General features: G+C 47.5%; 2 protein-coding genes and 1 long non-coding RNA gene across 27 annotated transcripts in view; 1 reads left to right on the top strand and 2 right to left on the bottom strand.

Annotated features, from left to right (window-relative positions):
- TNNT3 (troponin T3, fast skeletal type) overlaps positions 1–9,220 on the bottom strand; it is a 30,990-nt gene extending 21,770 nt beyond the window's left edge. For 6 of the 24 annotated variants that reach the window (XM_039552274.1, XM_039552269.1, XM_039552268.1 and 3 more), the window contains exons 1-4: positions 9,054–9,216; positions 4,286–4,320; positions 3,159–3,172; positions 2,476–2,493 (exon numbers count right to left, since the gene is read on the bottom strand). In XM_039552274.1, the coding sequence (XP_039408208.1) occupies positions 2,476–2,493; positions 3,159–3,172; positions 4,286–4,305 (52 nt within the window). In that variant the 5' untranslated portion in view covers positions 4,306–4,320; positions 9,054–9,216. Of the gene's footprint in view, positions 1–826; positions 839–2,475; positions 2,494–3,158; positions 3,173–4,285; positions 4,321–9,053 lie in introns of all 24 variants that reach the window. The other 18 variants (XM_039552281.1, XM_039552278.1, XM_039552284.1 and 15 more) reach the window with 10 other exon arrangements.
- Positions 9,221–10,187: 967 nt separating this feature from the next.
- Positions 10,188–25,162, top strand: LOC120410041. Its single transcript, XR_005601960.1, has 3 exons — positions 10,188–10,352; positions 16,017–16,152; positions 25,093–25,162. It is a non-coding gene; the product is annotated as an uncharacterized LOC120410041 (long non-coding RNA).
- The window catches only part of LSP1 (lymphocyte specific protein 1), a 48,655-nt gene continuing 41,633 nt past the window's right edge, over positions 19,684–26,705 (bottom strand). For both annotated transcript variants that reach the window (XM_010397159.4, XM_039552261.1), the window contains exon 11: positions 19,684–21,071. The gene's annotated coding sequence lies outside the window, so the exon portion shown is untranslated. The remainder of the gene's footprint in view (positions 21,072–26,705) is intronic.

The following is a 26,705-nucleotide window of genomic DNA, read 5'->3' as shown; positions in this document are numbered from 1 at the left end:
AAAACAGGAAATACATTATTGGGACATTCCTGAGGTTTGCCAAGCTCCCAGGCCGTTATGGGTAAGAATACACAATGATGGAATTACAGGGTGAGAGAGAATTAAAAATAACATTTTTATGGGCACATTATGGGGTTATAAATGTTACTGAAATATGGGAATATGACCACAAGTGAAAACCACATAAAAAGGCATCCAATATCTTATTCTTTACTAGAGCTGGCTAAAATACCCTAAACCAAACTTTTAGTGAATTTATTTTAGTGAAAAATAAAATTGCTGCATTTCTTTTGCTTTACATTTTTTTCTCAAATGGTGAAAAAGTTTCACTAACATTTATCAATTTTTGAAATTTCAAACAAATTCATTCCTGAATTTTACCAGATGAATATAAATTTTGCAGGGGGTCTCCCTCCCTTGATAATATTCATTTTGACACCATTGTACTAAAAATAAGTCAAGCAGTTCAGTAAAAAAGGTAGAACAAAACATATATATATATATGTATGTTTGTTTTCATATACATATACTCATATACACACACATATATAAAAAATTATGTATGTATGTATATTATATTTTTTCTAATATACAGATGCATTTTCTTTCATATATATAAATGTTTTGGTTTGGCTTTTTTAAACAAATAAAACAGGCCAAATTTCCTACCAGCTCAATAAACAACATCAATGTCCACTATTGCATTGATGTCTGTGGCTCAAGACAGAGTCCTGGCCACTGGATGTGAACCATTTGCTCTGGATGTCTTCACACATATTCTCCCTCCACACTGAGAGGGAAGGAAAGCAGGAGCCATGTCACATACCTTCTTCCTGAGCTTCAGGTGGCAAGTGTCATGGAACAAGAAGCAACAGCAAGCAGGAAAATGAAAACAGAAAACTGTTAGAAACTGATGCTGGGGGGTGAGCTAAGGCCTGGAGAAAAATGGTGGTTAGAAAGTGATGGAGAAAAGTTATATGGAAAAGAAATGGATGACATCAGAAAGAAACACAAAGGTCAAGCAAAAGTATAGAGCAAGGAGAAGAGACCTCAGAGGAGTAAGTCATGCAGATTAAAAAAAAAATTGAAAGTCACCTGCCTATTAATTTCATATCAGTCATTAAATACTTGAAAACAAAAAGTAGGCAGTTAGGGAAGAAAGGAGAAAGGCAAGAAATGCTTCTCCTTTAAGGAAGGCTTGTCTGCAGGAGCAACACCCTTTGCTTGCTCTTTTGACATTTGACAAGACATGAAGGATGGAGCATGAAGAACACTTTCCCCTTCCTGGCTCTACCACTCCACGCATGACCAGAGAGACAGATGATGACTGAAGGCAGCTCTACAACCTATTTGGTGTCTCTTTTTTCTTTTTTTTGGAGCTCTTGGTCCCTTCAGAAGCAATGCCAGGGAAATAGTGACTTAAGGATAATGTACCTTATAGCAGAAACTACTATTCTCAACATGGCCACAGTTGCACCTCTGTTCCCACCACCACTGATGAGAATTTGGCTGTTGCAGCAACTTGGAGGAATCCAGGGCCAAAAAAAAAAAAAAAAAGAAAGAAAAAAAAGCTGCTGTGTTTAAATCCCCAAAATGGATATCCCAAAAGGGACAGCTCTCTGTCTCCGAGCTGGTTTCATAGCCTCCACATACAAATATTCCACCTCCAGTAAAGGGTTTTTCTTTCAACCCCTTAAAAGATGCCTTAGACACTAAGGGCAGATCCTGGGAGAAATTCCAAGAGTTTGGCCCTTAGCTCTGTTCCAGACACCTTGGGAAAATGAAGGATGACAACTGGCAGCTACACTTGCCTGAACTGAAACCAGTGTGTCAAAAATGTCCAGTAAAGACAGTGGTACATCTCCAAAAGCATCTTCTCCCTGCTGCCTACAAAAGGTGAAACAATTTGGGTGAGAAGGGTTTTTCATGCTCCATCTTTCCAGATCAGCACTCTGTCTCTCACAGCTTGTCAAATCCCATTTTGCCAGCTAAAGGCATGGTAAGAAACTTCATCTTTGCCAGTTGGTTCTCTGCCTTGCCTTTTCTATCCTCAGCAGTGCCCTGTCAGCTGCTCCTCAGGAGCTGGACAACGTGCTCTTCTTTTCAATTTCAAAATTTAAGCTCAGTCTGTGGACACTGCCAAAATGAGAATGGCAGGATTTCACCGATGCTATGTTATGTGCACTCTGCACCAGTCCCTGCCCTAAAATGTTCCAAGTTTGTGGGCAGGTTAGACCCCAGCTTACATCATAACCATCCCCTCATACAAATACGCCATTTCACTGTAACATGAAGGCTCTGCACATCACAGCCCCAAAACACTTGACTGTTTTTTTGTTTTCCAACTGGTTTACTGATAAAGTCTTTCAGATCGCCTTTAGCAGCAAGCGCCAAAGAGAAGGGTGAAGTGTAGACAAAAGAAAAGCAGGACCAAGAACCAAAGAAAGATAAATTACGTTCCACTTTTTTTGTTACCTTCTTCTTCGTACTCCTCTGCATTGAAATGGGAGAGGGGGGAAAAAAAGCAGACAAATCAGCCATCAGCTTTGATACAACAGTAGAATGTTACCCACAGCAGAGCCCTCCGTGCTCAGAGGGATGCTGGGCAAGATGGTTTCTGAGAGGCCACTTGCAAATCAGCAAGTCAAATAACAGATTAAATGACTTTGAAAATAAAAAAGAGGAGTTATAAAAAGGGGAAGAAGATGATAAAGTATTGAATTTTTCCTTGGGCAACGGAAACGCAAGGTTACACGTGCATTAGAAGGGAAAAGGTAGCAGAGAGTGCCTCTGAATATAAGAAAAGTTTCTATGCATATTGCTTATAAACATTGTGAGGATTTATGTTTTAAAACCAGAATATATGACACATACAAAAGCTTCAAAATAAATTGCCAGCAGATGGCAGTGCCCCTACAAAAACTAGCAGCATCCCCTCCCACCAGGGCATCAATTTGGGGCTAAAACCCCACAGGCTGCCCGCAGCACGAACACGGCCAGGGTGCTACAGGTAGTGTAAAAACACCAGAAGCTGGTGACAGTCAGACAGACAGAAGCACAAAAAAGAAGCTTCAGATTTGTCTAACCATACCAGCTGACACAGCCAGCAAGTGTTGCAGGCTTGCACAGAAGCAATTACAAACGGATTTAAGACTTACCCTCTCCTTGTTCCCTGTGAGAAAGGAAAAAAGGATATTGAAACCAGATAAGTATTTATCCCGCTCTGTACTGATGTCAAGCTTTAAACCATACACTGAAGCAACCCAATGCAATGTTGTTTAAAGTCTGTTGTTTTTTCTTTCCCCCATTTTCTCTGCTCTTCCAGGAGATACTTGGTTTTAAGAGTAGTAAAGTAACTGGGTTTGGGTTTATTTTAAATAGTGCTCCTGATTCTGAAGGCGTGTATGGATCTATATCCAGGAATAATCCTCCACGCCAGAGCTCTGACATGATACCCGCACACGAGCACTGCACAGGGGCTGATAAAAGTGGCCCTCAGTCCCAGTGTGCCAGGCAACCCAGCCTGCAGCCAATGGCCCACAGCAACGCAGATGTGCTACAGCCTCCCCGAACCCTAGGGCTGTCTAACAAAATCTGGCATAAAACAGGTGCTGCTCAATGTTTATCCCGTGCCTGTAGCAACACAGGTCTCGTGGTCTGCTCCCATTCCTTGCCCGCACTTGCCAGCTTCTCCTGCTCTACCATCCCCTTGCATGAAACCCAAGTCCCACAGCAACCCTGGGGCCACATCCTAGAAGAAAGACATGTTAGTTAGGGATTGCCTGAAAAAGGTGCCAAATTACATCCTCAGAAAAAATATTTAAGAGCTGGACAGAATGATACAAGTTGAGTTGAACTTGAGAGAGCTAAGTGATCACTGTAGGTCTGTCCATGATTCCTCTGATCCCATGACTGCCCTAAATCTGCCTTCTGTACCTTCTGATGCAAAAGTGTCAAATGATCCCATTGGGTTTGGCCATATTACTCTAGATTTGTTAAACCAGGGAAGAAAGCATCTTTTCCACTGTGCTGTGGATTTTATTTCCCCTCCTCCGGGTGCAGTGCCACAACCATGGAGGGCAGGCTGAGCTGGGTGGAGGTGTTTAGGAGATGTCCTGTGTTGGACACAAGGGTTCTTTGACCCTCTAAGTCAAGATGTCCCTTTTTCACTAGCTCAGGGGGCTTCAGGCTGAGCAGAGAGCAGCAAACTGCAGGGGTGCCCTCGCTCTGCTGTGTGGAGCTAAGCTGGGCAGATAAACACACAGACAACTTTCTCTCTACTTACACTTCCTCGGTATCAGACATGTTGGCAATTAGTTGCTAGACAAAAGAGAAGGAGAAGAAAAGGAAAACAAAACAAAAAACAAACAAAACAAACAAACAAAAATAGGAAAAAAAAGAAGAAGAAAAAAGGTATTATTAGTGAGTGCACCTCATAAAAAATACCAAGGCAGAAGCAGATGGATTGACATTTGAGGACAAAAAAAGCCAAGCACCTGCTTTCCCACACAGCAACCAGTTCCCCACCAACACTGACGTTTTGGGAGAAGCACAAACCTTTGCCAGCCATGTCAGAGGACAAGGGGAGAGGAGGAGAAAAAGATCATCTGGAAAGACATATCCCATCAACTCAGCTGCTTCCCATAGGCAGACCCAGGAGCTGCCTAGTCCTGGCTTTAAATTACAAAATCCCCAGAGCTCAGGGAGATAGGCAAGGCCAGGGTGTCCTCCCACACCCATCTGACATTTCCATCGCTCCAGCGAGATTAGAGGAATTTCTCCTTCTTTCATGCTACCACAGGTGGGATGGTGCCAGCTCCAAAGCTGCATTCAGAGTTACAAAAATAACTGGAACTACCAGTATACCTAGAGATAATTTGTCAGCACCCAAAAGTGTGTCTGGTTTATACAACTGATGAGTGAGCGAACAATAATTGTTTTATTAGTTTAAGATGAAAACCAGCCACATGCCTAGTTAGGCAGTTCACACTGATATAACCATTTCTATGTAATGCAACACACTCTGGCTTTCCTAAAAGCATCAGCTGCCCTGAGGCTGGGGGAGAAGATGAGGAAAGGCCCCTGAAAATTTCTCCAAATCCACAGCAGATCCTAAATTAGAAAGCCAGACTTCTCCTTGCTGGCCCAAACCCCAACTTTCATGACTTCATTATTCAGCTGATATATGAGAGATGTCTTGAAGGAGCAGGTGGGCTGACTTAAGTTCAAAAGGAACAACTGCAGCTCAGCAGCTTTCTATTTCAGAGGAAGGCAGTAATCCCACAGGCTCCAACCCTGCCCTATAAGGGATTCTCTCCATTCCCCAGCAATGACCTTGGGCACCATACATTAACATCAACAGGATTTAAAACCCCCATGTTGCAAGGAGAGATAAACAGCCAATGTTTTTTTCTTCTAGTTCCTCATTTATTCTCTTTCTGAAATTCAGCATTGCCCTGGAAGTAGTGCCAGCAGTGGCTGTGTTATGACCTGACCTGAGGTGCTGGATGGGAGGGGTAATCTACTGGCAGGACACGTGAGATTTGGGTTCAGTGGTCTCTTGGTCCTAGGCTGCTTTTAACTTTGTAGCTGTGGCTGCCCACTCCTTGAGTACAACAGCCATCCCAAGGAGTACTTTGGGGACTCTAGTCCTACCAGGCAGGGGGAGTGGGGGGAATTTTGTATTTGGGAGGAATTTCAGCTTTCAAATGAGTTTTCTGCTCACCAATTCATACTGCTCTTCTGTTAACTACTTGAATGCTACAACACTGCTGGTCTCTCTCCCCTGGTCTTTTCAGTCTAGATTTCATAAAAGAAATGATGAAGACTTCCACTTGCTATCTGCTCAGTGGCAAGCATGTTAGCAGTCTCATTTCAGCCTTCAGAAATAATTCAAGCTATTAGTAATAATGCTTGACAGTATGTTGGTTTATGCAACAGGACAGCAGAGCTCCTCCAGGCAAAAGCCTGTGGAGGGAACCTGCCTAACACCCAGCTGTTGACTTCTTCCAAAATACATGTTCTGTAAAGACTCAGGGCAATGGCCAATCCTCCCATGGATTAAGCCTTTATAAATACAGCTTTCCTTCTTCCCAAGGTGGAGGATTTTAAAAAATACGAGGACTTTTTAAAGGCTGTGGGCTAAACCCCTCTCTCATTCCAGTAAGAAGAAGAGTAATACCACTAAGAGAACCCTCTGTGTGCAGACAGAGAGGGAGCGTCTGTTCAGTGCAGGGCAGGCACGTAGCGCAGCGCACGCTGTTCTTTCCAAGGCAATTGAAGTCAACGGGAGTCTTTGCAATCAGGCTTTCCATTAGCAGTTATTGGAATGAGCTCATCTAGTCTCCAATTTAGCTCTAAGGACATCTTGCTGAGGGTTGTCACATTGGCTGTTCCCCTACCCCCTTCCATATTTGTTAATCCAAGCGCTGCAAATGCGAATGGGATTTTGCATGGCATCTGTCCGTGTGCTATAAAAGCAGAGCGAGAATGCCAGCATCCCTGACACTGTAAGACCCCAGCCCTGAGGGGGTTTCTTGGCCCCAGATAAAATGAACTAATAACAAGTGTATTGGCAGACTCTGTACAAAGATGAGCCAGACGCAGGAACCCCACAGGAGAGGGCAGGGGGGACAAAAAAATCCAGGAGAAGATCACAGATTTCAGCCTTGCAAGGGCCAAACAATCAACCAGGTTTGGTCCCTCTGTCAAGAAAAGCTGGTATTTAAGGCAGCAGCTGACTGCCACTGCCCCTGACTGGAAAGGTAAAAAGGTTTAGCTTCAAGAAGAACAAGGTGTCTGCCCACTTCATGGCATTCAAAAGCCATCTGGTCCCTTAAAGCCAAGGGCAAAATGCAGACTGTCATAGCTACAGCCACCCAGGACAAGAAAGGTTCTTTGATGCCCAGCACTATCCACATAGCTAACTCTGTCATCAAAGCAGCTAGCAAAATTGGACTATATTTACATCCAAAAGGCAATAAAGAAAGCAATCTGTTAAGAGCGGCAGTTTTTGCAGTTAGGATTAAGTTTGCCCCAAGGCAATGGAAAGTCTCCAGCTGGCTCGGGATTACCCTTTGGTGGAAATTACTGTACACACAGCAAATGCAGCCCAGGATTAAGGCTGTTAGCACCTTCAGGCAATAATTGGGCTTTGTTTGCATAGTGGCAGAAAAATGGATTCTGGTCTTGACTGAGGTTTAAGGATGTAATAAAATCAATTAGTTAATACTGCCCACCCTTTGGAAGGAAATCAAAACACATGGCAAAGTTTCACCAGACAGAAAACTTCCTGCCTGCTCTCACCCTGTAAAGGTGAAAGAAAAGGTTATTTTCTGCTTTTCGTTCAAGCCAAGCAGGTCACTGGAAGGACAAATACACCAATCCTCAGTCCCAGGTGGGCAGGAATACCACATCCCTTTTGGCCCCAAATGCTCCTGGCCTCAGCTGAAAGAGCAGAGCCAGCACATCCCAAGAAGCCTCTTAGCAGCTGAGAATGCACCCGGGAGGGGGAATGGGCTGCCTTGCACCTCCAGGCCACCCCTGGAAATAACCCACCCATCAATCATCCCCTCCCAAGCCAGGCCATACAAGGTAGGCAAGGTAGCAAGAGCCGTACGGAAAGGGGGCAGGACAAAAGGGGCCATGCATGGGCTGTGGGACCTGGCAGGGACAGCTCTCAGGTAAGGACTGGGGCTGTGATCCACCAAGCACCACATGGCCACTATTTCCCAGCAGTAGCTGCTGCAAACCCACTGCATGGATTTTTCAATATACGTACACATCATATTAAACGATACGTGTATTATCTATATCTATTAATATATTATGTTAGTAAATATATGAACATATGCATATGTTTCTCTCCAACACTGAAACAGAGTAGCAGGACTCAAGCACTGCTGCAGGGTCCACTAACACAGAGCAAAATCCCAAATCCCTGTCCCAAAACGTATGCTTTATCCTTGTCTTCAGGGTGATATCAGCTGTCTGATCCCTGCAAGGGGTTTTCTAGGGATATCAAGGCTGAGACAGAGGACCAAAAGCCAATGGCCACACTTAGCTTATATCCCCTGCCTTTCCTTGGTCTAAGAATCACCAAGGTAGGAACAGACCAACAAGATGATCCAGTCCAACTGTCCATGCGGCACTACCACTGTAACCCCTGAACCACTCAACCCTATCACCCAGGTGCCTCTCGAACATCTCTTGGGGACCCTACCACCTCCCTGGGTCTTGCCCCAGCAATTGCCTACAGCCTCACTGGAGCTCCCCCACAGCAGCAGCACAGCTCTCACCCAAATTGCTGGCACCAGAGTCACCTGTACTGGTGTCCCTCCTGCCCTTATAGGATACCCAACACCTGAGAGCAAGAAGCTGATCCAAGAAACATAAATACAGTCATGGAATACTTCCCACTCCCACAGAAAATGAGAAAATTGTGAGAGAAATTCCCTGTGTGAGTGGAGGGGCAGGAGGAGAGGGGTAAATTCAGAGTGGTGATGGGATGCTCCCCATATTCATGACTTCAGACTCCTTCACTTCGCTGGCCTGACCACGAAAAACTCACAATTTTCTTCTTCCTGTGGGCGGGGGCAGTTTTCCAGGACCACATTTTATTTTCTCAGATCTCCCTCTAGACCTACAGCCTCCTCACCCACCAGAAGCTGCCTGATGGTCCTGCCCTTCATACATCCTGCCTCAGCCATCCCTTTCTCTGGGTGACAGGGGAGGGAAGGTCAGCACTTTTCTCCTGCTGCTGAGTGCCTCTAGAGATCACACTTAATTTCCAGCCCCACATGTTGGTTTGGAAGGATCTATTGTCCCACTACTAATCCTTGAGAGTTCACAGCACCCAAACCTCTGTGGGTGACGTGAGACTTGTGAGATGCCCAACTAAAGCCAGGAAGAAGTGCCTTTTCCTTAGAATCCTGCGTCAGATCCCAGATCCTGTGGACCCCAACCCTCCCCTGGTGCTTCTCCATTCAAACCAAGGCTCATTCCTTCCACAGTGTTGCCCCCCAGCAGCACCCCTTGCCAGAGATCCCACTTACCCGGGAGGAGTGGAGAGAAGCACCAGGGTCCCTGTCAGAGGGGACGGGCAGGCTGGGATCTGCAGGCGTCCCAAGGTGATGCAGCTCTCAACTTATAGTGACATTTGATCGTCTGGAAGAGCCGATTGGCCCCAGACTCCCTGAGCTGGGCAGGGAAGGGAAGGGAGCTGGGATGAGGCGGGGAGGGGATGAGATGGAGGGGGAAGGAAGGGAAGGGGAAAAAAAAGGTCATACCATGTATAGGAGCAGCTGTAGGAATTGCACAGATGATGCTAAGATGGGAGGGACATGTTTGGAGAAAAAAAACCTCCAGGGCTTATGTTTCTATATTTACAACCAGGCAGGCAGGCAGGGCTCAAAGAGGGGTATCTGAGGCAAAGGCACTTCAGAAACAAATTAGGGGGGCCCATAGCTCCATGGTGCATGATCACTGCTAAAAACCTGGTTGTGGCACCCTGGATCTCACAGTCTCAACACACAGCAGCAACTCCCACTCTCCCCTCTGGGCAGGGGCTCTTCCCAGCCGCCACTCCACATGCAAAGGGTTTTGGCTGTGCTGCAGGGCAAGAGCTTGGGGAAGGCCTGTGGACCTCCCATGTCGAAAGCTCTTTGAAACCAGCAGTCACAGGCACATGAGAAAGCAGAGGCACTTAGCACACGTGTTGCCTCAAGTGTGTCTGTGCTCGAGGGCTGTGTGGCACACACCCACCTCTCAGAGACTGCCAGGGCTCTGCCACGCACCAGGGCTTGAGGGGACCTGGAACAAAAAGAAAGAGAGGAGGAACACAGCAAAAGAGTTTATAAGCCTTTCTTAGCATGATATGAAAGCATTATTTAAATAAGGACTTCTTAGGGAGGGCAGCTGCAGGTGGCTGGAGCCTGGGTGCCTGGAGTGGTTTTGCTGCCAGAGCACTCTGCACAGTTGCATGACTACTCCAGCAGAGGATTGCAGTGCCTCACACAATCCTCTGGTTCACGGTTTCCATTTCACTAAATATCCCAGGCTTCAGCTTCCCATTCCCTTCCTCCCTCCCCCCCCCCCCTCCCCTTGGCAGGGCTCCCCAGCAACACAGCATGTGGCCTCCTGCGGGCCTGGCAGCTCCAGCATCCCCTTCCTCCCCGCCTGTAGGAGAACTTCAGGAACTGTGGGGCAGCCGATATTTTTGGCTCAGGTCACAGATTGATTCCTGCCCACTCTTTCCCTGCTGCTTGCAAGAAAGGGTCCCCATCTGAGGATGCAGAGTTAAGCTTTTAAAGCCGTGGAGTGGGAGCACAGTGCTGCAGCCTCCCAGTCACCAGGTAACACGCACGAGCTAAAAATCTCCTGTCCCGCTTGTCTTTTCCAGCTGTCCGGCAGCTTATCCCCTCGCCTCTCTCCTGCAACCCCCCTCTAGCCAATGCTTTTGTCGCTTGTCGGGGGGAGGGGGACAGTGCATCCATCCTCAGCACCCTGGCTTCATGTGGGAGTTTGCTGGATGGGGGAGATGGGTGGGCACCCCGTGCTGCTGAGGAGAGCAGCAGCTGCATGGGAACACATGGCCAGACCTGGTATCATCACCTCCACTCCCCCTACAGCTCTGCCCAAAGCACTAACACAGCAAACCGGCTTGCACGCTGTGCTTTCGGAACCACCGAGCGTTTTTGCTCTCTTCCACTGGCTCCTTTCCCTCAAGCTCCCCACCAGCTGGGCAAGCCTCCAAGAAATACCATATTTGCCCAAACCAGCAGCAGAGTGGGGATGCATGGGAGGAGAGGGATCCAGCTGTTTCTTTCATGTTTGCAGTGGGCCCAGTTTGGCAGTGGCATTCACCAGCCTCCTGTGCCCACCTGCCAGCTATGGACTGTCCCTGCTGCCCATGGGGCACCACAACTCAGGCCTGTCACGCCAAGGAGTGGATCAATCCCTTCAAAAGAAAGTGTGTGTGTGTGCAAGTGCATGTGAAGCCTGGGCTTACGGCATGGTGCTTCCCAGCAGATGCGGGCCCGAACGCTCCCACGGGCCCATCTGCTGCCAGCCATGTGGCAGGAGCAGCGTGAGCACGTTGCAGGGCTGCAGAGCCTGCACCAGAGTGGGGCCACTTGTGCACACTGGCAGGGGAGTGCTTGCATCACTCAGATTTCACTCCAAGCATCTTGACAAACGTGAGGTTGGTACAAGTGATGGGAGGGACAGGTAATCAGACTTCTCTGCTGCAGCTCCATTTTCAAATAGATGAGAAGCAAACATTGGTGCCTGCAGTATCCTCTCAGTTCCTGCACTCAGCTCAGTTCCTGGACAGTCAGACAAGTGCTCCAGACAACATCCATCTTTAGATCATGTGTCATGGCCATGCTCTGTCTTCCCCACCACCACACCCTGGGAGCATGGCCTTTCTGCTTAGTACTGTCCCAAAGGACATCTGTGCATGCTATGGGCTGCCTCTGTCAGAGCACTCATGTCCATGTCATGCATCTTATTTCCAGTCCCAGCACTATCTGAATCCCTCTTCCTATGGGACTGAGGGTACCTTCTCCAGCCCCCAGTAAAGAGGGCTTGTCTGATGCACACATCTTACATTTGCTCTGCTGTCAGCTGGTTCACAACCAAGGCTCATTCCTCACAGCCCAATTTATGTTTGTCCTTTCTTGCCTTTGTGGGTCTCTCTGTCCACTTCAGCATATAACTATAGGCCTCTCCAATATTTGTTTCGTACCTTAGCTGCAGACCCTGTGCTTTTCACACATTCTATGTCAAGTCCTTACTTCATCTCTTGATTCCATCACACAGCAGTTTCATTCACAACCTGCCACATTTTCCTCATCAGCTTTGTCTCTTGTTACTGTAGACTCTCCTGCTCTAGGATATGTATTTTGTGCTGTCTTGACATCATCTCTTCTCCCTGCACCAGCAGCAAGGTTACTGGGGCTCTCCTTTGAGCTGCCACAGTGCAGCCTTGCCAGCCTAGAGAGTGAGCAAACCACCACCAAGTACCTCACACTCCCTACTGATCACAGAGACCAGATATGGGAGAGATGATCCCAGCTGTGCCTGCACAGCTACCAAAAGCTACCCAAATTCATTAGGTGAGGGTGCAGCAAGCACCTGTTGTGGCAGAAGCCCCTCTCTCCCACCAGCTGCCAGGTTAGGAGACAACACCAAGGCCAAAGAGCACAGGGGCAGGTCACAGATATGAAGCAGGGTCTCAAACCACAGAAAGTCCATCTGCCAGCAGACCTCAGCCCAGAGCCTGGCATGCTTTTACTGTGACAGCATCTCCACCTGGGAGAGGGAACAGCAAACCAGTGTCTCTCCTTGAACAGGAACTAGAGGCTGGGGCAGAGATCGAGACAAGTTTCCATAGGTAGCCTGGCCCAACGCTGCATTTCTTCTTGGTAGGCAGGAGCACCCAGACTGGCTATATGAGGAATTTATTGTGTTGCTGGGCCACTTGCAGGGAAGCTGTAACCAGTTCTTCTCATCTTTTCTGGCTTTTGGTTGACCTATTTCAGCAGCCAGTGCACTCAGGGTAGATGCCTTTACACACAGTACACACACATTAGCCCTGATAACTTTACAAACTGCATAAAGATGGGCACTTTGGTCAAATGCTTGTGTGTGTGTTTTGCTTGGGTTTGTTTTTTTTAAATATCTTTTCCCTGTGCTCATTGCACACCAGTCAGCAGGCAGCATTTTCATGGATCATTGCCTCCATGGCTGTTTAATACTCAGCCAGCGAGCTGAAAAAGCACTGGAAAAGTTCATCTGAAAACCTGTACTACCCTGGAAGTCTGAAGTCCTACGTGTTCATAAAAGACTACAGAGTTTTTAAATAAAATCAGCTACATCCTTCCCATAAAACTGGCACTCTTTCACAGCCCAGGAGAGATCCAATTTCTGAGATAAAGCAATACCTATCCCTATCCACCCATTACTCTCCAACACTGAACAAACAGGTTTACTTCCAAAGCAGACTTTGCTCTGGCCCACAAGTTGGGCAAGAAGACTTCCTGAGGCCCTTCCTCACCCAGACTTGCCCACAACTCTGCACTTAGACCTTCATGGCAGAGCTACAGAGGAACTTTCACTGACACCTTCTGTCATTCAAAAATGGTTAAGTTATCCAAAGTGAATTTAGTTATGAGGAAAATGTGTTTTACTTGATTTCACAGTCTGAATGATTCTTCATATCCCCTCCTCTCCAGAGTCATGTTTGAATGCTTTCAAAACAACATTTTTTACTCTTTTGCATGATACAGATATTTTGGTTTTGGCATGTTTGTCTGCTTCTACAGATATCAGCCTCGAAATAATTGAAAGTATCCAGAAAAATGTATTAAGCTGACTGGGAAAGTGTGGGGATGTGTTTTTCTGTTTTGTGACATTCAGTTATAAACCTTTTACCATGATTCAGGGCAGAGGGGAAATGGGAACCACAAAAAGCCATTTAAGAAAGTAAATTTTTATACAGCTCTTCTACACCCTTTCTTCTCTTTATCCCACCCCAGAGAAAAGGATTCTGCAGGGGGGTTTAATCAGCAGTTCAAGGTTAGAGTAGATGCCCTATGTTCATTGAACACTCTTTCCAAGTTAATTGAAGTAGCTGTCAATAAAAAGGCAGATCAGATAGTGGGTAAGTAAGTCCATTCAGAGAAAGGACAGAAAATAAATATATATAATTAATTATTTTCTGTTCCTGGGCAAAATCCAATGACCTGTTTTATGCAGCCAGTCAAGAAGAGATCAGAATAGCCTTAAGCTTTATAACCAGCTCCTCTAAGTATCAGCAGACCACTCACTGTCATTTTACTGGTGATAACAGGATCCTGGGGAATCTGAAACAACCCAAAGGGGCCAAGCAAAATCCATCTTTCCTCCCTGGCTCCTCTAATACCACCCACTTGGCCCTTGGGCTCAGGATCTCTGTCCTTGGTTGCCTCTCGTTTCCCCAGAAGTGACCTGGTACAGTGTTTGCCATGCCCAGTGATGCACCTCTTGCAGCAGTCCCTCAGATACAGGCAGGGCAAACACATGCCAAGCTGTGGGTTCACCTACCTGAATCTTGGAAAGTGGCTGGGGAACCTCAAGGTGCCAACACCTTCTCCTAGTGGTGGCTTCATGAAATCACAAATGTTCAGAGGCATAAAAAGGAGAATAAAAGGCAACAAACAAGCATTCTCTTATTAATGACCACATTACCTACGTACACCTCCATTTACCTTCCTGGTGCTGCTGTTCTCCTCCTTGCATCTGGTGGGAGGGAGAACCAGCACTTCCATGGAGGTCTCTACTGTGTCACCCCTTTTGTGAAACTTAGTTGGTAGAAATATCTGCCTGTCTTATCCCATCTTAGCCTGTAAGAACAGAAACTCTACATCTTTGGTAAGAAATAGGAGGGGATCTGAACACTCCCTTCTTCAGTGTGTGCCAACACAAGCCAGCCCTTTGCATCATTCACACAGAGCATGCTGCAAATACATGCATTAGGCTGGTGTGGTCTTGGTGGTGACTGTGGCACAGCAGGGTACAAGGTGTCCTTGGGCCTTTCTAAAATCTGTTGAAGTATTCTTATCCCATCATGTGATGTTTCTTTTCCTAAGTTTCCAGTTGGGTTGGCCCTGGTTGTTATTGCCTGGGGTTTTTTTTTCCAGCAACATCTTCAGTATTGGGGACACACAAAGTCACTAGCACTCCTAAAAGACAAGTTCTGAGACATTGAAGTTGTCAGTCAAAGAGGAATGAATTGCATTAGGGTATTTGTATGAAGGATCAAGCGCCTACCCCAAATTCCTCCAAAAGTCTGCACTGCAATAAGGAGCAGCGCGTCCTGCAGAGCCAGGCAGGATCTCGCCAGTCATCAGGCAGAGAGGGAGAAAGCAAATGGAGAGCTTGCCTCTGGCACCTACCCCAAAACACCAGCACATACCTCCCTTCCCACAAGAACAGTGTCATCAGGTGGACCAGATCCCTGATGGATGCAGGAGGAGCTTTGCTACCTTGATCCAGGACAGAGTAACTCCAAGTCAGGTTAGAGAGGAGTCAACGAGCAACAAAGCTTAGCAGGGAGAAGCAGAAGGTAATTGCCTTCAGAGCTGGCTTTGTGGCATAGCTCACCAGCATCTCCAAAGCCATATGAAACAGGCCAAGCTTAATCTGGGTGTAAAGCTGCTTTGTAGACCTCCAGGAAACTGCTCTCACATGCCCCCATCTTCCTGGGGGCATGTTTACCCCCCAGCTACCATGGCATTCACACTTAAAGGCTCCTGAGAGGCTGTGAGAAAGCAGAACCCGAGATGTCAGCTGGAAAAAGGGACGAAATGCCCCAAGGCCGAGAGGCAGTAAACACCTGCATGGTGCCTGGGCAGCTCACAGGTTGCCCAGAACAAAGGCAGGCCTTGGTGCCATCCTTACCAGCTCACTTGAGCAGTCTTGGCCAAGATCTTCAAGTCAAACTGCACATAAACCCCTCAATCAAAATTCACCAAACTAATCAACTCCAAACCCCTCAGCTCCCAGCACAGCATTTTCTACCCTTGCATCCTTTGCACACAGCATGTCCCTCGCCAGGAACAAGTCAACACAGAGCCAGAGTTTGCTCTCTTCCTCTCTCGGGAAGGTAACGATCAAAGCACAGCTCCAAATTTGCATTTTGCAACCCTGACTTTTGCAAAACAGTAAATCTTACCAGCCAACTTGAAAAGCCTCCAACTGGTTTCATCGCCTGGAGCTACTCTGCTAGAATAGCTGTCCTGGCAGCATCACCATCCTCTGCCCTTCACCTCCCCAGCACTTGAGATGCCGAACTTTGCAGGGCCAAAGCTGGGAGCACGCAACGGTGTTACTCGATAGCCCCTCTTCACGCTAATTTTAGGTGATGGAACTTTTCATGCTTTTAAAAAAGTCCCTTTATTTATTTTTGAGAAACCTCTTGTAGTTAGCGGCTACTATAAACACTTTTCCATCTGATGTTTTGAACTTACCTACAGGGCTCCAGAAGTCACAAGAAACCAGCACCTGACATGATCTCAAAGGAACAATCACCTGTTAATTTTGTAAACCAGCCTGAGTAACATGATCCACCCAACACACAAATGATTTCAGATGGAAACAAATTACACATCAGTAAGTAATGCAGTTCTTGTTTTTTTTCAGTTAATATTGATTTCTGATTTTTGTGATAGACTGTTCCGCCATCACTCATTTGTTTGCTCTGGGACATGCCTTTGCTGCATCTGCTTTAGACAACTAAGGCACAATCCCTGTGGGATTCAGGAGGTCCTGGTTGGACACCCTAGATCTAGCCTAGATGTCTCTCCAAAGATAAGGGATCAGGTTTGGCCATCCAAGATATGGGCTGGGTCTCATCCTCATGCTATTTACACCTAAATAGCTGAGAGAGGTTGGCAGTGAGGATGATGACTGAGCAACAGGATGGGAGTCAGGACCAATGCCTGAAGCTGCTGTTTTGTGTCCCCAGAGGAGGTGAGCAAGGCAGGAGACCAGTCAAGGTGCTCACAACAAGCACTCACAGTCACTCCACGACCTTGGGGAAGACCCACCTACCCAGCCAAGCACCTCTGACTGAATAATTACACTTGCACTTTGCTGCTCTGATACCTTAAAGTGCTCACGTGTATAACCCCAGTGGTACCCTCCCCTTACTTTTCCTCAACCTTTCCCCATTCTTCCCATCATTCTCACAAGTCCCAAGCCCATGACACTTTTTGCTATTTATTTAATGCCTGCCTTTAGCACTGCTAAACCACTATTTCTGAGGAAGAGATGAAACACCTTTCTGAAAATTTCTGATCTAAATCAAATTATTCCACTGCAAAACCCTCAGGGGACTCCATGCAAAATCCCAGGGAAAGCACCTGTCTTTTCTCATCATCAGGATCCTTGCAATGGGTCCATTTCTGAAGTAAATCATAGCTCCAACTGCACTTTCGCCAATGTGAAATACATTTTTTTTCCTCTTACCCTGCTTATATACAGATATATATGTGTGTGTACATATATATATAAAATGCAGCATCAGGGAAAGTGTCTTGAGCTGGCAAGGAACTACCAACAGACCAGCCTCAGAACCTTGTTCAGCAGCGTCTCAGCTGCCACCTCAGTATTTATAGCCACCCTGCTCTTTGAGCTTGTTTATTTTCCTTCCCAAAGGTGGTGGTGGCAGGAGGCAAAGCTCTGACATTCAGGCTCAGGTGTCCCCAAGGCTGACCTTTCCTTCAAAGAGCAGAAGCTGCAGACACATTTCAAGGAACAAAGTCATTTGGAAACTCTAGACTCTTGTGTCCAGTGCAGAGGAGGCCCAGCGCAGAGCTGTGAGCAAGGGCTGAGCAGAGATCTGTTAATTAGCATGCACACATATACATTAGGATGGATGTAAAAATGAGCCTATCATTACTTTATACCTGGAAAGAACCAGATGAAGTCCAGCCCCCAGTCTCGAGGCAGAACAAGTGCTACATGAAGACATAACACTCAAAACAGACTCGAGTTTTTCATTATTTAAGTTTCCCCCAAGTTTAAATAATGCTGTTTTATGGCACTGCAATGGTCGTGGACCACATTTTTCAATCCCATCTTGCATACACTCATGTAGAATCATCTGTTAAACCCTGTTGGTGAAAAAGCAGCCCTGAAGCCTGCCACAGAAAGACAAGCAGCACACTTCAGTATCACCGGAACCCCCAAAGATTTATTTCAGAGTCAATGCTGCTAAAATGATGTTTCCCCTTCTGCATAATCTAGGCAAGATGGGTAAAGAAGAAATTGTAGTGAAGCAACGCGTCAAGGTATGCCCCCAGTTCAGAGCACTGACAGCCCACACAGAGGTTCCCAGTCCCTCTTTTTGGACACTGCCAACAGGATGGTAATTTGGGGAAGCATGGCAGCATAGGGGATGCAGGCAGCCAGCAGATACAGGGACCAGGAAAGCATCACTCCTCTCCACCAGGCTTTGAGAGCAAGACTAATCCTGCAAGACTCACTCAGTGTGACAGTTTGTCCTTATGCTCAAAATGCAGCAGTCTCAGGAGAAGACAGAGCTAAGGTCTCATAGCAAAAGCCTCTGAGATGCCAGTGCTGCAAAAACCACAGTGCTGTGAAAAATGAACAAAGACAGGAAGCAGTCAGCTACTGACTAACACCAGGCCAGTCACTGCTGCAGAGTGGCACCAGCCTGCTCTCCTTCACTCACAAAATCAGCCCCACGTCCCTAGAGTTCCCTGCTGAGGGAAGAGATGAGCCTCCATTCCCCTCATCCCCTCCTAGCATTGCCCAAGATGCACATCCAGCGTATCTGGGCTGCAGCATCCCTTCTTTTCTTGTTGGGGAGGTTTCACCCTTCTGGTAACCCCACTGCCACTCCCACCACCTTGTGCACACCCACCATGTTACTTTGGGAGGAGAAACAGCACATCATAAAGCCAGTTTAGCTGGGGAAACACTTCCCCTGGCAGACATAAGTACCTTGTAAAGAGCTGCACGCACTTGCTCCGAGACAGTTCTTTCCCTTGTTCCTGACTACCACTAGAGAGCTCTGGTCTCCCACAACCTTCTCACTTCTCTGCTGTGACCAGATCCTGAATTACAGCACTTGTTTATTGAAACCACATCTAGGTCCCTGTGGGCTTTAAGTGGAGAAAATACACTCTGCAAATTAACCCTCCTTAGAGAAGGAATCTCACACAAACTGCCTTTGGGGCCTTCTCTGCCCTCTCAAAATTGGCAGGGCACAGGAATAGTAACTGGAGAAGTTTTCAGCCATCATTTCCACCCACCCAGATACAGAACTGTGTTGAAAAATTGGTGCAACCAGTTTGCACACATGCAAAGTAGTGCTGTTTTCACCTCAAGCCAGAACATCTCCGTGCACCACACTGCTCCTGCTCCAGCCTCACCTGAAAATCCCAGCACAGCAGAGGAAGGGCTGAAGGGAGGAAAATGGAGCCATGCTGCTCAGTGCTTTGAAGAACACAGGACTCCTTGAATTCCTACCTCTCAGAAGCACAGGATGGAGAGAACAAAGGTACCAATCCGCAGAAAGATAAGAGCAAGAAGCTACATTGGAATTATCTCCTTCCTTACCTACGCTTTCCTGAAGTGTTAGGATAGCAGAAACTCTTCATCGTCTCTACACCATAAAAGTGTTATTACTTGGAAGGTCACCCCCATAAAAAGGTTTTCCATAAAAAGGTAGATGGAGTCATCAGCTCATTTGTGTGCTGGGTTCCAGGACAGACAGCTATACTGACCTTATCAAAGCTGGATTAGCAGTATACAGAGGAAATTTTTTTTTCCTTTTTTTTTTTTTTTTTATAGCTGACATCAGTGATTTTGGTTGAAGCCCATGATGTTGCTCAGCTCTATTACCTGGGGAGCTAAACTCTGTGCTTCTCCAGGAAGTCTCTGCAGGCTGCACCCAAGCACTACTCCTTCCCCTTTTAGAGGCAATTACCCCCAATGAAAAATGCAACAAAATAACAAGGATCTAAATGGGGCAGGCACACAGAAAGCCCCTTTCCTTTTCTTCTTGTCACTCAGACTGATGCTTCTCCTCCACCTCACGTTCAAGCAGAGAGCTTCAAGGTCTTGGAAGACAGCTTTGCTGCAGAGACTCCTATATGAACAAAATTCTCAGAGTTGCCATCATTACAACATCTTCTTCAAATTTTATTAAATGCTTACAAAAAAAAAAAATCTGGGGCCAGAAAGTTTTAAGCAGAAAGCACACTGATGCAGGAGGAGAAACAAGCTGCCCTCCCTCCAGGAGGGTAGAAACAAGTTGCAAATTATGTTGACATGGGAGTAAGGTAGGAATGAGACTTTAAAGAGGGGCTGGGGGACATGTTAACACCATGAAATATGAAGACATGGGAGAGTTCAGAAACAACCCTAGAAGCTGATTTGCAGACCTCAGGCCCAAGGCCAGAAATGCCACTCTTGGGACTCAGTTTCCTCAAGTTCACAGCAAGCCTTGGTCTCCACAAACAATTCACTGGGATGCCATTTCACCAAGATAGCTTCCAGCACAAGAGCAGCACCCACTTCCCAGATAGCCTGCTCAGCTTCAGGAGCACAGCTGGCAAGTGATCAAGATGCCACCACATCTGACTTTTAGAAGTGTTTCAGTCACTGGCACTGGAGCCCACAGGTTAGAGAATAAGCAAATCACTCTCCCAGAGAGGGGAGATAATACCAGTGGTCAGCACTCCTCACCTGAGAAAGGAAACCTCCAATCCATCTTAGGCAGAGGAAGGCAGCAGCTATTTGAAACAAAGCTGCTATTGTCCTGCTGAGACAGAAAAGTGGCAGAAACATCTTGGCATGGGTACATAACTGTGATTAAAGAATGATCTGGGAACTAAAGGAAAAAAAAAGACTAAGTTGAATGCAATTTGATGTACACAGAGACCAGTAGATGGAAGTCCCTCAAAGCAGATGATGTAGAGGGACAGAGGCTGCATCATAAACAGGGGAAGACTTTACCCACAGCTGGCACCAACAGGGTGACAAGTAGTCCTTGCACTCTCATCACGCTCTCCTTGCAGTCTTCTCACACTCAGGACCTGCCCACTGCCCTCCTTTCAAACACCAATTCTTCTACCAGATTTTTGTTGAGCTCTCTCGCTGCCACCACCCAGCCACCAAGGGCCACAAAAGGAGAAATTCTTAATCACATAACAAAACCCTTGCCTGCTGAGCAGGGCAGCAGATCCCTCTCTTCCAACACTTAAGGGGAGGGAACAGAGATACAGCCTCTCATCTCCACACCAGAGAGACACTTAAGAAAAAAAAAAAAAAAAAGCCAAAGAGTCACATAGAAAGTTATGATGAGTTTTGCCAGCTGATCGAGTTCCTTTCATCCATCTGGAGGCAGTGTGGGGTGTTGCTCAAACCCCAAGAGGAGTCAGGCTGTACCCAAAACAGACTAACAGCAGTCAGGAGAAGAGAAACATCCTTCAATTATCTTCTGTGAAGCAGAGGAAATAGTGGCATGGAGGGTTGCATCAAGCCAGGACCAAGCTCAGCTGCAAGACAAGAAAACACAAGGTTATAGATACCATTTGGCCTCTCATGAGCAATACCCCAGGCTATACAGAAGCTGTATCTTCTCTAGCAATTACAGGTGGGTTTCTCCCACCCATTTTCACAAAGCCCTGTGAATCAGGCCACCCGTAAGCCTTTGGCATAAATGAGCCATGCTCATGGCAGAGGAGATGCCAAGGGCTGCACACCCAGCAGAGGTCACGGCTGCACTCCTGCCACGCTGTCTGCCACCCCAAGAAGGAGATTAGCAGGCTTCCTCCCAAGCCCAAGAAAGCCACTAAAGCAGAGAGTGTTCCCACAGCCCCTGGCAGCCGCAGCTCTGTTTGGGACCATCTGCAGCGGTGTTGGGTTCCTGCAGCTCTCCATCTGCTCCACGCACGACAGCTGGTGCAGCCCAGGGACTCCAGCACACAAATGACTTTTCCATCACTTGATAAATGACTCCTGCATGCTGACACTCTCCCCACTATTCCTGATTTGGGGCTGATTGCAAATGGAGCCAAGTCAGGGGAACAGTTGGGGTCCAAGAGTAGGTGAGCACCCATCCACCCATGGGAACTCAACCAGCAGCAGGCAAACTTAACCCTTTGAAAGCCTCCTGACTTCTAGGTTCAGTTCCTTCTAGCCTATCACAAACCCACACAAGTTTCTCAGGCAGTGCTTCCCTTGTTGTCCCTGGGTTTTCAGCTCCAACCTTTCCACTGGCAATAAAGCAAGTCTGTCCCTTTACTTTTGCTTCATTAGGTGGCAAAGGGGAAGACAAATATTCCCTGTTGCAGAATTTCTCCTGAGCACACAAAGTTCTGAAGGAGACTCAAAACAAAGCCAGGCATGACAGGGAAGACAAATAAATTAACAGCTGATTTCCTTTTGCTGTCTCTTAGCATCTCACTGCTCTATTAGTCAAGCACACAGATTCCAATACAGTCACATGCCATGGAAGTTAGCGCCCATAAGGTCTCCAACACCCATAGCACAGCACGTTTCAAGTCAGATGGGATGCTGAGAGAGCAGCAAGAGTCATTTTAAGAGCACAGACTATTGTAAGGGACAACAAATCTTGAGGCTATACAGCATGAAGCAGCCTCTGACTTTGGGAGCAGAGGGATTTTCCTGGTGTGTGCATACTAAACTTTCCACTCTGAGCCCCCATGCCCTCCTCAGTAGCATCTGGCAGTTTGTAGCAAATCCCAGGCAAGATCCTTCTCTGACTCATGTGGGAAGCTGCATTTTTCTGGAGTGCAGCAGTCCATAGGACAAGGAAAACACTCCAAGAGCTGATGAGCAGTTGGGAAGTTCACTGCCCTGCCTCTTTAGTATTCCCAACACAAGCCTGAAGCAGGTCAACCTTATAAATCTGGTTTACCAGTGCTGCTGGACCATAGCTCATCTTGTAGTACAGGCTGTCCATGGGACCACATTAAACAGGAACAGGTTAAGTCATTCCACAATAAAACCTACCATCAGATGTAGGTATTTGCTCACCCTTCAGGAGATTTTTTTTTTAAAAGGCACAAAAAACCCCACAAGCAAGTACCAATTTCTACACAAACAGAGTCAGAGTAGCGTCACACAAAAATACCTACATGTCCCTCCAAACAGAGATTTTGGCTTTCTGACCCAGAAGAATCTAAAATACCCATGAGGCTGGGGAGGAAAGCAGGTATGTGAAAAAGGAATGGGCAGGCTCTCAGCCTTTTTTGGGACACTGCAGTCTTGCTTTTAAGAGTAGATCCTGGAACAAAGCAAATCCTAATCACGGCCTTGTGCCTAAGGAATGAAGCTGATAAGACACTGGGAATGCCCAACAGTTGTCACCCCCAGCTGACACAAATCCCCTCCAAGCCCCCTCACAGAAACAGCAGGTCTCTCATGCCTACAGCTAAAGTAAATCATAGAATGATAGAATAGCTTGAATGGGACCTTTAGTTGAAAGGGACCTTTAAAGGTCATCTAATCCAACACCCATGCAATAAGCAAGGACATCTGCAACTAAATTAGGCTGCTCAGACCCCATCCAGCCTGACCTTGAATGTTTCCAGGGACAGGGCATGCACCACCTCTCTGGGAAACCACCCTCATCATAAAAAGAGACTTCCTCCTTATATCTAGTGTGAATCTACCCTCTTAGTTTAAAAGCTTTACCCTTTGTCCTATTGCAACACACCCTACTGAAATGCCTTTCCCCATCTTTCTTACAAGCCCTCTTATTAAAAGGCCACAATAAAGTCTCACCAGAGCCTTCTCTTCTCCAGGATGAAGAACCCTAACTCTCTCAAGCCTGTCCTCATAGAAGTGTTCCATCCCCCTGATCATTTTTGTGGTCCTCCTCAGGACTTGCTCCAACAGATCCATGTCTTTCTGGTACTGAGTGCACCACTTGCTAGACACTGCCTATACCTTGCCCACCACAGCCTCTGCTCTGGAGGGCAGCTCATCTACCATGGTGAGGGCTTGACCTTGAAGCTTTTGACTTCAACATGCCACTTCTTCAGTGCTTTTATTTGCTGCTGCTTTTAAAAAATAAAAGTCATCCTTCTCGCCCCATCCCCAACCAGTTTTGGCAGACACACCACCTGCTTGCTGGGTAGGGATCACCTTCCCAGCCCAGTGCTGACAGCAGCACTGCAAGCCCAAAGCCAGCACTGGGCACTCAAGCACAAATAGCTGTTCTGCACTTTTCAGAGTTCTATTCAGGATAGTTTCCCGAACAGTAGGTATCATGTTACACACCCACATTAAGCAGGCTAGGAGCCACGAAGAACAGAACACAGCACATGAAATAAACAGCCCCCCTGGGCAAGCCTGACATCATCACCCTGCCCTCCTCTTCCTTGTTTCAGGATGCTCAGTTGCACCCAGCACCAGGGATTAAGGGGCTCAGTGATTTATGCCTCATTTCATAGCAAAACTCAGCAACTCTGTGCTGAGCAGGATCCAGGATAGAGTCAGATTTCCTTCCTGGGGCTGCCAGAGTCATTGCAGGTCAGAGGCTGTTTGGTGCTCCCCAGCTTGCTTAGGAAGAGAAAGGAGAGAACAGACTAGTTTAATCTTTCTATCCCCAACACAGACCCTTAGCTCCACTGTGCTCACCTGAACAGTGGTCACTGAGCTCCACTGACCAGTACTCAGGAGAAAGGAGGCGGTGATGAGTTAGCAACAAACAGCAGGAAAAGCAGCCATGCACCCCTGAAGGAGCAGCCCAGTGCTGGCCAAAGGGCTGCAGATGCCATTGGAGCTAAGACCTGACCCAGAGCACAAGCCATTTCTCCTTCACTCAAGAATGAGTGATAAAGGCAAGACAGTGGCAAAGCTTCCCAAGGGAAAGAGAAAATTTGGTTTTATCTTGGAGGAAAATGTTGTCCCTGTGCTTCATGCAGCAAGAAGAGACCAGCCAGAGTCAGTGCTGTGACAAAGCACTTCCTCACTGATAAACAGAGCTTTTGAGAAGCCCTGCATTTCACAGGGGTGTCTTCATGCCAGCTGAAATCAATCAGCCAGTGTTGACTTTGATTCAAATGACATGTAGTTTATGGCTGTTCTGTTGTATGTAACATTGTATCAGAGTATTAATAACCGAAATTTGGAAAGCCATGAAACATTCCTGCTTTTTGCCTCTGGAGATGTTTCAAAGCTTCAAAATTTCAAACCCACTTTGTTTCCCTTGACATTTCCTTCCAAATCCCATTAGGACTTGCCAAGACATGAACATCTGGGGTTCCCAGGAGCTCTCCCTGTGCTAATGCCAGGAGCGGGAGGGCTCCAGGTTTGGCAATACAGCTTCCCCCCAGGACGTTTCTTGCCCTGCCACACCCACCCTCAAGACCAGCTGAGGTTACCTCAGGAGAGTAACAAAGCCAAGACTGATGCTCTTCTCCCACAGTATTGACTCCATATTCGTAGCTTTTAGAGAGAGGAAGAGGAGGACCTGTGTATAAATATTTCCGAATCCTGCCCAGGGCTAAGCCCACACCAACTCTAAACTTGGGTCTTTTCTTGCAGGAAATGACAATGCTGATAACAGTATCATCCTCCACCCAGCCTGTTCCCATCCACCACCCCCTTTCTCCCCCTCCCACCCTACCAAAGCCCAGGAAGGACAACGTGCGGCTGCAGCGGCTGCTGAAGAAGGCAGCCAGGAAGAACGCCATCCTCACCTCAGAGCAGGGGAAGGCCTTCCGCTCCAGCCTTTCGCCTGTGAACGAAGCCAGCCCCGACCAAGAGTGTGCTGAGAGCGCTGCCCCAGCAGAGGCCCCTGAAACCACAGCACCCCCCTCTGACCCCCTGCCAACCCCCCTCTCCATCAGGCCCGTCAACCACCGCGCCCCCTCCCCCTTCCGAAAGGGGAAGCCTTTCGCACTGAAGGTCACCGAGCAGCGGCGCATCGCTGAACATGTCAAGCTCACAACCTCCTCGGCCATGCCCCTGCTACAGAAGCCAGGACCTCCTGAGACTCCACAGCAGCCTGAAGGCATGGGGTCCCACCTTCCCTCTCCATCCAACCCTTCAGTATCTGTTTTCCCCCAGCCTTCTTCCAGTACACCCAGTAAAGAAAGGGCACCAGATGTTACCTATGCCACCAAGGTGAACACTTACTTCCACAGTGTCAAGCCACCCAGGGCTAAGATTCCCACACCAAACCCGACCCAAGGAACTGTCAGCCACGAAGACAAAAGGCCTACTTCCCCAGCACCTCAAACAAGGAGCTCTGAACCATCTCCAGAGCAGACACCCACCTCACTTAAAGACAGCAAGAACACTCCCCCCTTGCTGGAACCTCCCCTCCTTCCTGCTGCAGAGGCAGAGCCTCCTGATCAAGCTCTCAAGCCTGTTCCTACTGAGAAGCCCAGCACCTCTGATGCCCACACCAATAAGCCTACAACTCATGGAAGCGATGCCAAAATAGCTGGATCAGAGACAGCTCCTGAATTACCCAAGAAAGACAAAGACATGCTAAAACCATCAACATCCAGCACTCCCTGGAGGCAAGCACACCCAGCAACTCCAGCACAAGCTGATGGGACCGGGTCCACCTCCCCAGACACCAAGGCAGAACATGGCACCGAACCCCAGCTGACCCCCAGCTTACCCAGCACCAGCTGTCCTCCCAAGGCTGAGCCAGCACCATCATCAGGAGAAGCAGCAAGACCTCCTGGAACCGGTGCCAGTGGCTGGCATCGCCTCAGGAAGCACTTGATGGTGCAGCCAGAAGCAACCAACTTCCCAGAGTCCAAGCCAGAAAAGCTGGAACAGGAGGAAGGGAATAAAGAGGACACTGCTAAAGCAGTCATCAAGCAAGACTGCATGCTGGTTAAATCAAAAGCCATGAGAATGTGGGATGCCATTTTATACCAGGTGACACTCACTAAGCAGAGGAAGCAGCAAGCAGAAGAGAAGAAGGCACAGAAGGAAGAAAGAGTCTTTCTTCCCCGCCGCTTACCCATCCTTCTACACAAGCCACGTTTTGATGCCCGGAAACTGAAGGAGCTGGCTGCCAAACCCATGACAAAGATCAGCACTGTGTTTGAGGTGAGCCGCTTCCGACCCAACGTGGCCGAGGAGCACACCAAGAGCTTCAACAGAACGGCATCAGGATGGTCAGTCAACTGAAGCCA

This window comes from Corvus cornix, chromosome 5 (assembly GCF_000738735.6).
Source record: "Corvus cornix cornix isolate S_Up_H32 chromosome 5, ASM73873v5, whole genome shotgun sequence".
Lineage (NCBI taxonomy): Eukaryota > Metazoa > Chordata > Aves > Passeriformes > Corvidae > Corvus > Corvus cornix.
This window is presented reverse-complemented; position numbering and strand designations above follow the sequence as displayed.